This window comes from Carettochelys insculpta, chromosome 5 (assembly GCF_033958435.1).
Source record: "Carettochelys insculpta isolate YL-2023 chromosome 5, ASM3395843v1, whole genome shotgun sequence".
Lineage (NCBI taxonomy): Eukaryota > Metazoa > Chordata > Testudines > Carettochelyidae > Carettochelys > Carettochelys insculpta.
Window position 1 is genome coordinate 21,329,802 of NC_134141.1, and position 14,306 is coordinate 21,344,107.

A 14,306-nucleotide genomic window follows, 5' to 3' on the forward strand; every position below is an offset into this window, starting at 1 on the left:
ATATTTGAAACTATGTTTTAGCTGTTTCCTGGTCAGTGTCAATGGGTTTTTTTCCTATTATGAAATGTATTATAATGAAAGAGCTATACAATACCTCTAATGATTATTTGTAACTACTATAACCATTCCGGCCCAAAATGGTAAGACAATCTGCGCTAGAACAATTCTATTAAAAACTGTTCTTAAAACATAGTTGTAAAAGTGAGTGACGTAATTATAGTAAATAACTCACCCAAATTTACAGTCTTAATAAAAGATATTATAAGAAAACTGTAGTACCTGTACCGGAGAACGTACAGTTATCATCTTACTCCCTTCCACTGTATCAATTTGACAAACAATTGATCTTTCAACACCTGACTCCTCATGTCTTACTTTGTAAAGACATCGACCCACTTTTGTCAATGGAATCTTTTCAGCAGTGGAGTGTTTCTGAGGACCTCAAAGTCGAAAAAATACGAAGTAATAACTTAACGAAACAATCCGAAATACAAGAACATACATTTGACGAAACAGCAATGTATATAAAAATTCTGTGCCCAAGAATTTTTACTGTAACTATCAATCTAGAAACATGAAGAACAGTTACTGGTTTACAAAATAGAATATAGACTTCCGCTGTTTGTTATCTGAATGGCAATCTCTTAGAAGTAAAGTTGCACAGTAGTTTGGCTAATGCTACAAAATTATTTCATAAAGACTGAAGTAATTCCTAACTCCTATATGTTTAATTTTTCTTTTACCGCTACAAAGCATCAAGTTTGTAGTGCAACTACTGCTTGGCAGCACAACAGCTTCACTCAATTTTTCAAGGTAACAATGAAATAAGTGGTTGAAGGTACTCCGTTTCAAAAAGTTCCAAGCTCACAATTAATAAAGTAGCATTAACAATGTTATTCAATTGCAAGCTATATAGTTTTAAAACAGGTTCATTATTTTGAATTCATAATTCTAATTTTCTTTAAAACCTTTATTAAAATCACTTTTTCTAGGAGAACAATACATAAATGCCCAGATTTTCAAGAAACACTCAAATCTTGGAGGCACAATTTTGCACTCAAAGTTGTACATGCAAATTAAGATTGAAAAAATCAGAGACTGATACAGGTCTGTCCAAAAATCAGGGCCTAAATTATTACAGCACAAAATAAACCAGGGAACAAAAGCAATTACACTCAAATGCATCATACATAAATTTGAAAATATTTTTGTACACACAAAATAAACCTGATGTGACGCAAAAGCAAGCTTTAAGATATTGCTGTAGCACTGGAAAATCAGAAACTGTCCCTTTCGACTCAAAAAAAACCCCCAAACAAACAAAAAAAAAAAGTTAACCATATGAAACATGCTTTATCTTCTTCACCAGGACGATGCACTGCTCACATATACAAAAGCAAATTTATTATGCAACTTACTGAGCTGAATGTAAAACATTTTGCTGCTTAAGGTAGTCATTGCTGTGAATTGGTCACTCTCACTTTTAGTTCTCAGAAAATCCATACTTAGACTTTCTCCATCTTTCAAATGCAATGCTTTTGCTCCACAGTCAACATTAAGGACATTAAAGGAATCACTGGGTGAGACAGTAATGGGAAGTCCTAAGGAATTCATTATAACAAATGGCGCTTGATCTTTTTTGAAAATGTCTGAAGTTTTGCTAGCTGCTTCAGCAAATGCCTAGAAAAACAAAACAATTTTAATATATATTTACAAGCACAAATAACCCCAAGTGGTACTAAACACCAAAGTGTTATTTAAATCTGGATTACCAGTATAAAAACAATCTAAAACTGAATTTCTTGATTGTGAAAAAGTTCCATTTAAACAGATTTCTTACCATGCCCAGATTACTCAACATTTGCAGTCCACATTTGGATAGTGTAATGTTCAGCTGGTCTTTTGAGAAGATGTTTATTACTGTTTTATATTCTGGCACTTTGAAGTGTTCTTCAGCATCTGATTCTAGTGTTTTTTTAGCCTTCTTTTTCATCTAAAAAAGCCATAAAATTAATTTAAACAAAAAAAGAAAAGGGAACTTACTTGTTCAATGATTTTCTTTCTGGGAATAATTTCTGCCTCAAACATTTTAATTACACTTCTGAGCCTGAAAATAACGATGACAGAGTTCCTGCCATCTCCCCAGGTGCATGCCTACAGGAGGAAGAAAAAAAACCTGTACTTGGATTATTCCCAGCTGGGGGAATAGTCTCTTGAGAACCACCACCAGCTGGTGAAAATCAGGGCAGCAACCAGAAGATGAAATAAGAATGAAAAAGCTGATATAAAGCCCCAGAGTTTTATGGAGTAGTCTGTCTATTCTTTACAGAAGAAAAATTAGGCCTTGTCTACATACACTGGGAGACCAACATTGTTGAAATCGATGTCCCAGGAGTCAATTTAGTGAGTTCAGTAAAGACTCACTAAAAATTGACCACTGAATGCACTCCCTTTGACTCCGGTACTCTGCCAGAATGAGAAGAGTAAAGGGAGTTTCTCCCATCCACCTCTCACAGTAGAGATGCCGCTGTAGCTTGAACTAAGGTACATCAACTCCAGCTACACTACTCACATAACTGGAGTTGCATATCCTAGTTAGCTGTTTTGCCCTAGTTTAGATCTGATCTTTGTCTCAGACAGAGAACAGGTCAGGACTCACGTTTGTTTTAGGTTTATTGCATTCTTCCCTGATCTGAAAATTTAAGTCCAGCCCTCTCCATGCCACTTAAAAGCTATTTTAATAGAAAATACAGATGAATTAATGTTTTATAAATATAATTTATTACTAAGGAAACACACACTGGTAATACAGCATTCCTTGAGCAAAGAGCATCTATCCTTGAAAAGATCAGGTTGTAATTCGGCAGCACCTGAAAATTCTATTGAAAAGCCTGTATCACTGATAAAGATTAAGGTTTTGATGATTTCCATTAAAAATGAATGTTTTAAAACATCAAAGACAACAGTTCCATGCCACTTGAAACCTGACATAGATGAAATGGTTATCTACTCTAACAGTGTTTCTTTGAGATGTGCTGGAATTATGTATTCCACTTAGGTGTGCGTAACACCCAGTGTGCTGGAGCAGGAGAATTTGATACGACTTCAACATTAAAGGACAGCTACGGGTTAAGAATTACACCTCTACACTGTGTCTCAAAGAACCACAGTTAAAGAAGAAAGACAACTACTGTGAGGAGATGAAGCTACGTAATCCATTTAGATGATTCACAAACAACAACCCTTTCGCAGAAGGGCTAAGAGTCTAACTATACGAGGATTGTAGGACAATCTTTTTAAAAACTGAATCCTCTTTGGAAGAAGCAGTGGTGGTATATCAGTTGGTAAATGTCTGTACGGCAGATCATATGCCAGTCCTGCAAATGTTCAATATTGAAAAGTCACTGAGGAGCACTATTGATGTTGCTTGCCTCTTGTTGAATGAGCTCACACCCAATTAGGGGGCATACACAGTTATTTCATATGCAGCCTTGATGCAGGATGGCATGAATTTAGAAAACATCCGTGAAGAGGTTGCCTGAACATTCATTCAATCTGCACGTGACAAGCAGGCAAGGCAAAGCACAGAACTATTTAGTCTTTTTCAGACAGAAGGACAGACATCACTAGAGATCTGATTATGGAGACGTTGTTTCTCCAGAGATGAATGCAGCTTAAAAAGAATATAGATAAGTATATTGTGTGGTTCAAATGAAACTGAGATACCTATTTAGATGTTACATGTGATCATAGTGATGGCAATATCAGCAACAGACATTTTGAGCTCAAACTGAGGTCCTATCAGGCTGTTAGACTGTGTTAAGGCCTCTCAGTTGAACTGGCTTTTGGACTGGACTAATACATGAAGAAGCCCTTTCACGAATCTTATGACTATGGGACTGGAGAAGACCAATCTTCCCTGAATAGGGGAATGAAAGCAGTTATCACTGAAGGATGACCAAAAATTCCAATAACCAAAGATGCAGCAAACATTTTAAGATGTCATGAATAGAAGCTAGCACTGGCTGAATTCCATGGGCCGGTGACCATACAGGGGGAAAAAAAAAAAAAACCATTTCCATTTTGCCCAGTAGACCATCCGATAGATGGTTGTTTACTGTTTGCACAACTTTCTGAACAGCCGGTGAACACCACCTTTCCTCCTCTTCAGAAATTGCAGCATCATTCCTGTGAGATTTAGGGAGCTGAGAACAGGTGCAAGGTACAACTGTGATTCTAAGTGAGCAGGTCAGGATGGAGAGGAAGTGACATGAGAGGCTTAACTGACAGTACAAAAAGGTTGCATAATGAGAACTGCCCAGGCCAAAACCAGGGCAAAGAGGATGTTTGCACCAATCTGTTTTTAGTTCAAGATGACCAGTGAGATGACTGGGATCAGGAAGAAGGCACAGAAGAGAGGGCTTGTCAGGTGAAATGGAAGGCATTGGACAGGGTGCCTAGTTTAAAGTCTTCTCAGGATAAAGTGGCCATCTGTCCCGCTTTGGGCAGGGCAGCCCCATATTTTGGGTGTCATCCCGGCATCTCAAGTTTATTTTGCCAGAGGGACTAATTGCCCCGTATTCCACTTTTGTAGGTGTGCAGGTGGCTGCCCCTGGTTCTGGCTCCCTGCAGCTGTGGGACTTGGTAGCCAGACCCACACAGTGGCATGGCTGCCACCTGGCTTCACCCAACTGGGGGAACCAGACTGGTGCGGCTGCTACCCATCTTCCCCCAGCTGGGTGACCCAGGACCTGGACCAGCATGGCTGCCCGTGGCTGGAGGAGCTGGACCCATCCTGCTGGGGGAGCTGGATCCACGTGGCTGCCGCCCGGCTGGAGCAGCTAGGAGCTGGACTCGTGCAGCTGCCGCCCAGCTGGGGGAGGCCAGAGCAGGAGCTGTACCTGGCCGGCTGGGGGAGGCCGGAGCCACGCAGCTGCTGCCTGGCTTCCCCCAGCTGGCAGGAGCCAGGAGTCAGATTGTTGCAGCTGGTGGGAAGCTGGGAGCTTCAGTGGCAGGGCAGCAGCCCTGTTCCCGGTGCCCCAAGTCAGGGGACATCTGAGAACCACAACAGCACCATCCCCCCAAAAGCTCTTTCATCAGAATGGCAGCCCCCAGAGGGCAGCCAACACCTGACTCCCAAATAAGGTGACCATCTGACCCGTTTTGGCTAGGACGGCATAATTCCCCCGTGTCCCATATTTGGCTGGGGAAGATATGGTCACCCTACCTCAGGAGCAGAACAGGATACATTTCCTGCTGTTCCCTGTATCAAAGCAATCAATCATTGGAATATCCCACATTGCAAAGAATGTCCTGAGGATGCTTGTCTTTAGAGACCACTCATGATTCAGAAAAAAATTTCTCCTGAGATGGTCGGATATGTGTGAGTATGCTCTGCCCAATGCAAACTTGCCACAACCTGACCGCCTCTTGGCAGAACATCCTGTTGTGTGCTCCTCCTAGCCTATTTCCAGAATATATCATAGTGGTATTCCAGGATAAATATGTAAAGCGCTGAGCTCTCGATATAACCTCAAAAGACCTCAAAAAAACCCCTCATGCATTGTAAATAGTTTGAAGCTCCAGCATATTGATATGCAGAGAGTACTCCTGCTCCCACAAACCTTGGTCCTTCAGTGATCCTAAATATGAACATACAAACGGCTGTGGAAGGTGGAAACTGTAGACTGAGGCACATTTGGTTGCCAGACAAGCTCTCAAATTTGTAGAGTCTACTACGGCCCAAATGAATGCTACTTTCCGAGTGGGTACCAATGCAGACTTACCAATATTTAAGGTAAAACTCACAAGGCTGAATAAGCACAGTGCAGTGCTGATATGAGAAGGACTTCCTCTCTTGGACCTACCTTCTCAGTAACCAGTCTTCCAGATGTGGATCTCTTTCTCTGTGAGATATGCCATGATGACAGTCATGCATTTGGTGCAAACGCAAGAGGCAGAAGACAGCCCAAAAGGAAGCATTGTATACTAGAAATTGTGCTCTACTACAATGACCTGAAGAAATGTTCTGTGCCTCAGCAAAACTGTCATATGAAATTAAATATTTTTGAGGTGCATGGCAACAAACCAGTTATCCTGAGAAAACATGGAGGAACAATCAATAGATTCAGAATTGCTCGTACCTAATCTATTTGTTCAGGCTACAAAGGTTGAGAATCCTTCATTGGATATGGATGCCAGAAAGGCTAAGAATAGAAACCTTGACCATGGTAATCTGGTAAGACCTCCTCCACCATTCCCAACACGAACAGAGAGCAAACCTCCTCAAGAAACAGTACCATATGAGAAGTGTTTTGGAAGAGAGATGAGGAGGAAGGATGGAGAAGAGGGACAAAGAAGAACTGGATGGTGTAGCTTGATCTGACAATGCTTATGAGTCAGCTGTTTGTAGTGATCAAGAGGCAGCATTGTGAAAGTGGGCCAGTCTGTTCCAAGCAGAGCAGATGGAGAGAAAGGACCAACAACCAAAACACTGATTTAGAACAGGAAGTCAACATGGATCTTGAGGAGCTTCAGGGAAGGACGTGTGGACTGTTCAAATTTGAAACTCACCTGCGTGCTCCTATGGTATGCATGACCTTTTCTGGGGTAAGCTCTGCAGTCTCAGTATGAAAAGGATGAGGTAATTCACTGTATCAGGGCTGATGGGAGTGGGCAGGACAAATTCAGAGGCTACTCAAGGGAAAGGTTCACTAATAAATGGACGATTTCTGTTTTGATGACAAGGAACAGGATCTCTGCAATCAAGGAACAGCCTACAGATTCTAATGTTGCCGTTGGTATGGATAGGGCACTGGTGAGCAGTAAGTGCCAGGCCAGAGGCCCCATTTCAGCTTTGAGTGCAAACTCCATGAACAGCCCTTGTTCAGGCAACAGAGCAGGAGACTAAAATCCTGATTCAGCCATGGGAACAACTGTGGTGGCAGTTCTGAGGATGTGGGTAGCTGGTCAGTCTTTTATATAGCCCAGAATGACACAGGGGCTTATATAAATGGTGGAAATGGTTTTGCTGGTAACAAGTACACCTTTCAGGTACTGGGAGTGGATCCTGAAGTTGACTTTGGCACTGATGTAATTCAGACTGCCAAAAACGGAGGCCAGACACTACTGTGTTGCCAGCACGGGAAGTTCTGGCAATAGGGGAACTGAAGAAGCTCCTGGTAGTGAAGAGGTCAGTTATATGAAGTCCAACACCAGCCTCATTTCTGCTGAGTGTGGAAGTGAAACATTCAGGTGTAGCATCAACAGACCCTTAGGTTCAGAAGCCTGCCAGCCAACAGGACTATAAAGGACAGAGGAAGTTCTTGCTGCCTGACACACTGCCAAGTGCTGAACCAGACCAGTGCCAGCAGCATACTTGTCAGTTCCTGATTCAAAGGACACCCTTGAACCAGAACTAGGCAATGGTACCAGGTTTATGACCACCCTATGTGGAGTTGGGGAGCAGCTGACAGGATCACATGAAGCGGCATTCACTACTTGCTGATCTATGCTCTTTTTGAAGGATGGAGTCAAGTCACCACCAGACCTGAAGTGGCAATGCTTGCTCTTATGTGATCTTTTCCTCACCATACATGATGGGGAACAACTCCTCAATCTATACAGAGAGGTGCCAACTCCAGGCAGCAACATGGGAGCAATTTCTCAATCTAAGGATGACCTATGCTTTGATGAGAGTCTTGATACTGAAACAGTCAACACAGCCCATTAGAGCTGTTGCTGTTTCAGACGGCGACCCCTTGCCACTTGACTGTTTTGTGAAGAGTGTGCAAATCGAACACTTCCTCTTGAGGTTGGCTTTGTCCAGCACAGTAAGCACTACGTGTAGGGACACTTAGTAAGGTTTGTCCCTCCCACACAATAGAGAACGTTTAAAGGGCATTATTAGATGACACAAGCTACATCTATCAGAATACTGGAGTACTAACGAACTATGCCGAACAAGGGAAAAAAAAAAGCTTCACTGCATAGTTGATTGTGAGGTTGAAATCCACACACATCCCCAACTCCAGCCACAGGTGATAAAAAGGAACCTGGAATGGGTCACGGTGGGACTCCTACCTAGGAGGGTAGTTGAGCACTGAAAGAAATAGCTAGGGAGGCAGAAGAAGTCATTGGAGGTTTTCAAGAACAGGTTCGACAAACACCTGTCGGGGTGAGCTACATAATACTTAGTCCTGCCTCAGCACACGGGGCTGGACTAGACAACCCCTCAAGGTCCCTTCCAGTCCTACTTCTTTATGGTGATAGGTATCATTTTTAGATATCCATATTTAAAGGAGGGCCCTACTTGCTACCAAGGAGGCACACTTCTGTGAATGTCATTGCAACCAATCTGTGAACTTCAGCACAATGAAAAAGTGGTAAATGAGTAATAAATTTCACAGATCTGCCCATTCCTAGATTATCCAGAATGAAAATGGAAATTGATACCCAAAGATTTGGATTTGTTTTGTTAGGAGGAAGTACCCGCGTTTTGCAGGAGGAGAAATTGTGCTTTTCCTAAAAATACAGGTAACAAAACCTGTAATTTATGAAGGTTGTATTGAATTATTCTGTCTGTGGAACTCAAGGGAACTTAACGATGCAGGTTGCAGTCACACATCAAACAAACCAAAGTGCCCGATGTAATTGGGTCTTATTAGTCCAATACGAAAACTTTCAGGTTAGAACAGATACATTTTCTTCATTTGAGGTTCTTCTTTGTGGCCTGGAATGGGTCACGGTGGGACTGCCTCAGAGTCAGCAGAAGGGCTGTGGCCACAAAGCACAAGTGCGGCTCCTCAGTGGATACTGCTAGGCAAATTTTCTGTCTCCAGCATTCTGTATGTACACACATACGAAATATATGGCTGCATCTACACAAAGGAGAACTGTCAGCTCAATTGATGTGAAGGAAGATTTTCTTTTTCCACTTCAGCTTTTGTATTCAAATAATTTAAAAATGAAATTTTAAATGCATACTTTGCCAAGTAAACAGTCATTGCAGACTAACCACTATGCTGCATTGTGTGGACAATTTCTGTCTCTAAGTTAATCCTGGTTACTTGATGTAGATATAACAAAACAAAAAGGGGGAAGAAGTGTGGTCAAACCAACTTTTAGTGACGCTAGCTTTCAGCCAGCATGTATACACAGTAAACTTGCAATTTAACAGACCCCAATTTAACGTTCTTAGGAAATAAAGGATGTTGTCTGCCATCCCCTCCCCCCCAATAAATGCAGGTGACTCATCAGAGCCACTGGAGTCCCCAGGGCTGGAATCGCCACCATGGCTAGGGCCACCAGCTTGAGAGGAACCACAGCACCAAAGGTGCCGAGAGCCACAGGAGATAGAAAGAGACAGTCTGGTGTGAAGTTCCTCTCCCAGTAACTGGGAGAGGGAGAGGGAGGTATGAGGGGAAGAATGGGGCAGGAGAGGGAAAAGGAAGAGGGGGACAGAGGACAGGAGTTAGTGACCGGCTGGGAAAGTCAGTGCATCGTCATACAGTATAACCATTTGGATTTAACGGACTTTTGGCATTAACAGACATCCCTACCCTTCATTAGGCCACTAAATCGAGGTTTTACTGTAGTCAGAGTTACATTGTCCTTGTAGCCTACCCTGCATTCTTTCCCTTTGGCACATGATAGGATGGGGTATTAACCTTAATGTCAAATATCCTTGCTCTATTGATTCACACTTCAACTCAGATGTTATCTAAAATGTAAATTTGTACCTCAGTTGTTTCAATTCACACTTCTGAAAATCTACCTTGATTCCAAGAGTCCATGGTTTGAATTCATCACTCTTTTCAATTTCTAGTGGTTCAAGCAAAGGTTCCCACACACCAAACATCTCATTATAATAATGCACCTAAAGAAATATAAAATCAGAGTACTGAATTGAGAAGGTACACCTCATAACAAGCAGTAAATGAAAAATATGCTCCACAGACAAACAGAAACTTCAAAGTAGGACATTATAAACATTTGTTTTCATTATATTAAAAACAAGTAAAGGTTTAAGTAAAATTCAAATAAAATATGAAAAAGCAATGGAACTGATATCCTGGCCAGAACGAAATAAGTGGGACATCTGTTACTGACTTCACGGGGGACAGGAATTCACCCTAGCTGTTTTCCACATATAGGCAGATGATTCTTTGAATTAAAAAGTTTATTTAGAAGGAACTTGATACTTGTCATTATGAACTAAATTCCACCATCTTTATTTGAAGTGAATAGCATTTTATACCTCAAATAGCTCCATACAACTCAATGAGGAGTAAGGTTCTAAACATGAATAACAGCAGTAGAATTTGGCCATAAAGAAACTAGGGACTGAAATCATTTACTAGTACAACAAACAGCAAGCATAACTTGGAAACAGAAGCACCAACTTCCACATAACCGTGCCTCAATGCTGATCAACAATAACTATCAGAGTATGTTCACTCCACATAGCTATTTTCACTTTTGGTACTGTTGAGAAGCATGTCAATAAAAAAAACGTGATGTGCACACAAGTACACTGTAAGCTTGACTAAAATCACCAAACTATCTCAGACAGGCTATTAAACCACCATCTGATAGCTATAGATTTAATTTTCTACTTACATGTCCAGCTCTGCATCTGAGTAATTGTCCTAGAGAAAAAAGTTCTATACCTTACTAGCAATTCTCTAGCTCAGGGGTTGTCGGTCTTTCATAATGTGTAATGTTTTAAGAGATACTGGCTCAGTGACCATTTCCTGTCCTGTTCATAATTATGCTACATCCATCTGGCAACGATTACGACTGGTTATGTGGAAATACAGTACAGAAAACATTTATTATCTGTCCTTAATGCAATAAGTGTTTTTGGAAAAAGCTGGTCATACTTTCCACTTTTATTCTTTGTACAGGGGCAAATCTTGCGCTCAGTGCACAACACAATTAGTAAGGCTGAATTCTGGGCACATGGTATAAGGGCTCATCTGCTCCAAGCTGTGGATTCAGTTTGTGGAAGGTATTTCAGCTACTTGGGTTTAAACAATTCCACAGGCAGTCATGTGCCCATGCCACACAACCAGAAAAGGAAGGATTTGTGCAGCAGAAAATTCTGACCAGTGAATACACATTTATTTTATAACCTAGAATGCAGCAGTAAACTACAAATAGTACTTCTGCTCTCATCGCAGGTTGTAAAAACACATCATTACACATTAATTGTCACAACCATTCTGGGAGTCAGGTTAGTAATATCATCCCTAATCTATATTTAGGTAAACTGATTCTGACAGGTAGAGCTATTTAGCCATATTTACATAGCATGTCAATAAGTAAGCCTAAAACCCAAATCTCGTATCCAGTTTCCTGCTCTAGTTGCTATGCACATTACTCCGTATTTAATCTAGTGGAAGTTCACATTAGCCCAAGCTCCCCTTTAAGTCTCAGAGGAAATCTATCCACTTGGGCTAACAATTAAGAAAGGTGAAATGTGTTATAAGAAATACATACAAATCTCATACCAAAATTAAGAGTCTAATGCAAACATACGAGAATTATACTATAATTTTACATTATACTACTGACAAAAACATTTGACATGACCAGAGTAAGATGTTTCAAGCCCTTTGGGTTGTGGTGGTACACCCGAAAACATGAAGGAAATTTAAAATGATACCATGATACCCTGGTCAACCTTCAGAAGCATCATATGATTGTGATAAAGGGAATGATGAGTAAGACTAAGATTTTGTCATGGATATTTTTAGGAGAAGTCACAGACAGATCAAAGGCAATAAAAGAAATCACAGAACCATGTGACCTGTGTGTAACTTCTACTAAAAACATCCACGACAAACTGGGGAGCTGCAGAATGTCTATGTTGCTGCAGCAGCTGGCCAGCTGCAGAGGCTCTGCCTTAAAAGTCCAGGGGTCACCCCCACCTGCAAGTGCTCGTGGGTCGCCTGCTGCCCACACCTCAGACCTGGGGCATGGCCCACTGAGCATGGTGGTTATGGTGGCTTGGAGCTTACAAGGGCTCTCTGCCCATGACAGCTGGAAGCTTTAGAGATGCCAGAAGCATCTGGGAACTCCAGGGTCCCCTATGGCTGCTAGGATACCCCAGGGCCCCTGACACCAGTGGTGACTCAGACCTTTGGGGCTACTCATGGCAGCCAGGAACTACAATGCCACCTGAGGCAACTCAGAGCTCCTGGGAGCCCATTGCAGCTTGGAACTTTGAGACTGCCATTAGACAGCTATGAGGCTGCCAGTGGACAGGAGCTATGGACCCCCTGTCATCTGCCCAAGTTGAAGAGTCTCCTGTCACTGCTGAGAGCTTCCTGGGACCCTTCTATTGGTGGTAGCTTGGGGCTACTGGTTGGAGCTGGGACTGGGGGCTCCTAATGGCCAAGAGTTGCGTGACCCTCTGCTACCTGCAGAGGCTCAGAGCTCAAAAGGCACCCACCACCTCAGGTGGCAAGGTGCCCCACAGGTCCCATGGGATGAAATCAGAGAAGTTTCTTGGAGTCATCGCGCTGTCAAAAATCATAGCCTTAGAGACAAGGTACAGCCAAGCTACCCCTAACATCCACCAACACATTCTAGACCAGAACACTGTAAGGAAAACCCTTCAACTACCCCTAGTGCTCTCCCAGAAGGCAGAATGGAAAATTTTTACTGATAATTTCTTGTCTGCTAATAATTTCCCCACCATTCTGGATATCTAGGCTGCCCTCTTCTTTCTGCAGCTCATGAGGTAGATCAGCATTTTGGCCACACATGGTCTAGCCATTCCCCTTACTATCTAGTTTGCTAACAGACGATCCTATGCAAGTTGTACAACTTGAGAATAACCCAACACATCTCCAGCCATAACAAAATAATTATGTACATCAGAGCAAGGTTATGACTGCACTTTATATCACACACTTGGCTTCTAAACCTTTTGGGATGGGTAGAATTCTTTGTAGGAGACGCTGCTAGCAGAAAGGAAACCATCAATAAGAAACATTCTGGTCTGCAGCTCAGCATCTCTCAACACTGGATATCTGGGAAGTGGTGAGCAGCATCACTAGTTATAGAGTTATGAAATAAAAGTTTGTTAGGAAAGTAGTATCCTCCCTTTGGTTAACTGCTGAAAAGTCTGCTGGTTTTGGGCTACCGCCTGCAGTGCCTTCAGGCCAAAGAAGGCCAATGGTGATGACAAAGTGCTTAATGAAGGTGTTCTTGTGATGGAAGACACCCCTGAATACACATTCTACGTCCTAATGCACTAATCTGTGAATTAAGTATGCCTTCTAAGGTTTCATTTGAAATGTCAATCTGCTGGTCAATATTGCTCTGGTAAAGCAGAGATGAGAAATAATTTGATGGAGATCAGTATTCCTGGAAGCTGACTGCTTGTTGGCTGCACAGGAGAGATTCAGGCGCCACCCAGCTGATTAGCAGAGTGCCCTCAACTGCCCACAGTCAGAAGCATGTGTTTCTATGGCAGTGCACATCTGCACATGCTTTGGTAGACACAATAAAATTTATTCTGCCAATAGATGAAAAAAAATAAAGGGAACTGATGGAGGGCCACGCCAAGATTTTGCTAAGTAGTCCAGGGCTGTACTTGTCTATATAGAGGGTGTGGGGTTTAAGATAGAGGTTGGCTGAAGGAGGGGGTTGTGACTTGGGGCAGGGGATTGGGGTACAAAGTCCAGGAGAGGGGTCGGGTATTGGAAGAGGTGCAGATTCTGGGAAGGAGTTGTGATGGTGAAAGGGGGTTCAGAGGGTTTGGGTGATGACCTGGGGTAGGGGACTGCAGTGCCAGAGGCAGGCTGGCAGGCTCCAGATAGGAGGCAAATACCTAGGTGGTTCCCCACCAGTGGCCAAGAAAGACTCAAGGCAGGGCCCCTGCCTGCTGCAGCCCCAGGCTGCTCAAAAGAGCTGCAGGCTCCATCCACATGCCTCTGTGCATTGTGCACCCCTGAAGGGTTGCAGGGGAGGACTTTGTGCACTTACCCCTCTCCCAGACCAATCACTGAAGCGCTCATTGGTCAGAGCTACGATAATTGGGCTGGGGGCAAGGGCAGCACATGAAGTCTGCCTCCCTGTGCCACAAGGGGTGCATAGTACCTAGAGGGAGATGACTGCTGTTTTGGGCAGTCCTGCAGTTCCAGTAGGGTGGGCTGGGTGAAAAAGCTTAGCAAGACAAATCCAGACCACAGGCTGTATCTTGCCCACCCCTGCAGTAAAGTATGTGGTGATACCGTACGTAAAGTTACAGGACTACCTGTATGGTGTTAACATTCCAAACCCACTGCCCTGCA

At 42.8% G+C, this 14,306-nt stretch overlaps 1 protein-coding gene across 4 annotated transcripts in view; it reads right to left on the reverse strand.

The window, feature by feature from the left end:
• The window catches only part of VPS13A (vacuolar protein sorting 13 homolog A), a 218,539-nt gene that overhangs the window by 88,766 nt on the left and 115,467 nt on the right, over positions 1–14,306 (reverse strand). For all 4 annotated transcript variants that reach the window (XM_074994740.1, XM_074994741.1, XM_074994739.1 and 1 more), the window contains 4 exons: positions 9,776–9,877; positions 1,841–1,993; positions 1,419–1,680; positions 280–440 (listed from right to left, as the gene is read on the reverse strand). In XM_074994740.1, coding sequence (XP_074850841.1) covers positions 280–440; positions 1,419–1,680; positions 1,841–1,993; positions 9,776–9,877 — 678 coding nt within the window. The remainder of the gene's footprint in view (positions 1–279; positions 441–1,418; positions 1,681–1,840; positions 1,994–9,775; positions 9,878–14,306) is intronic.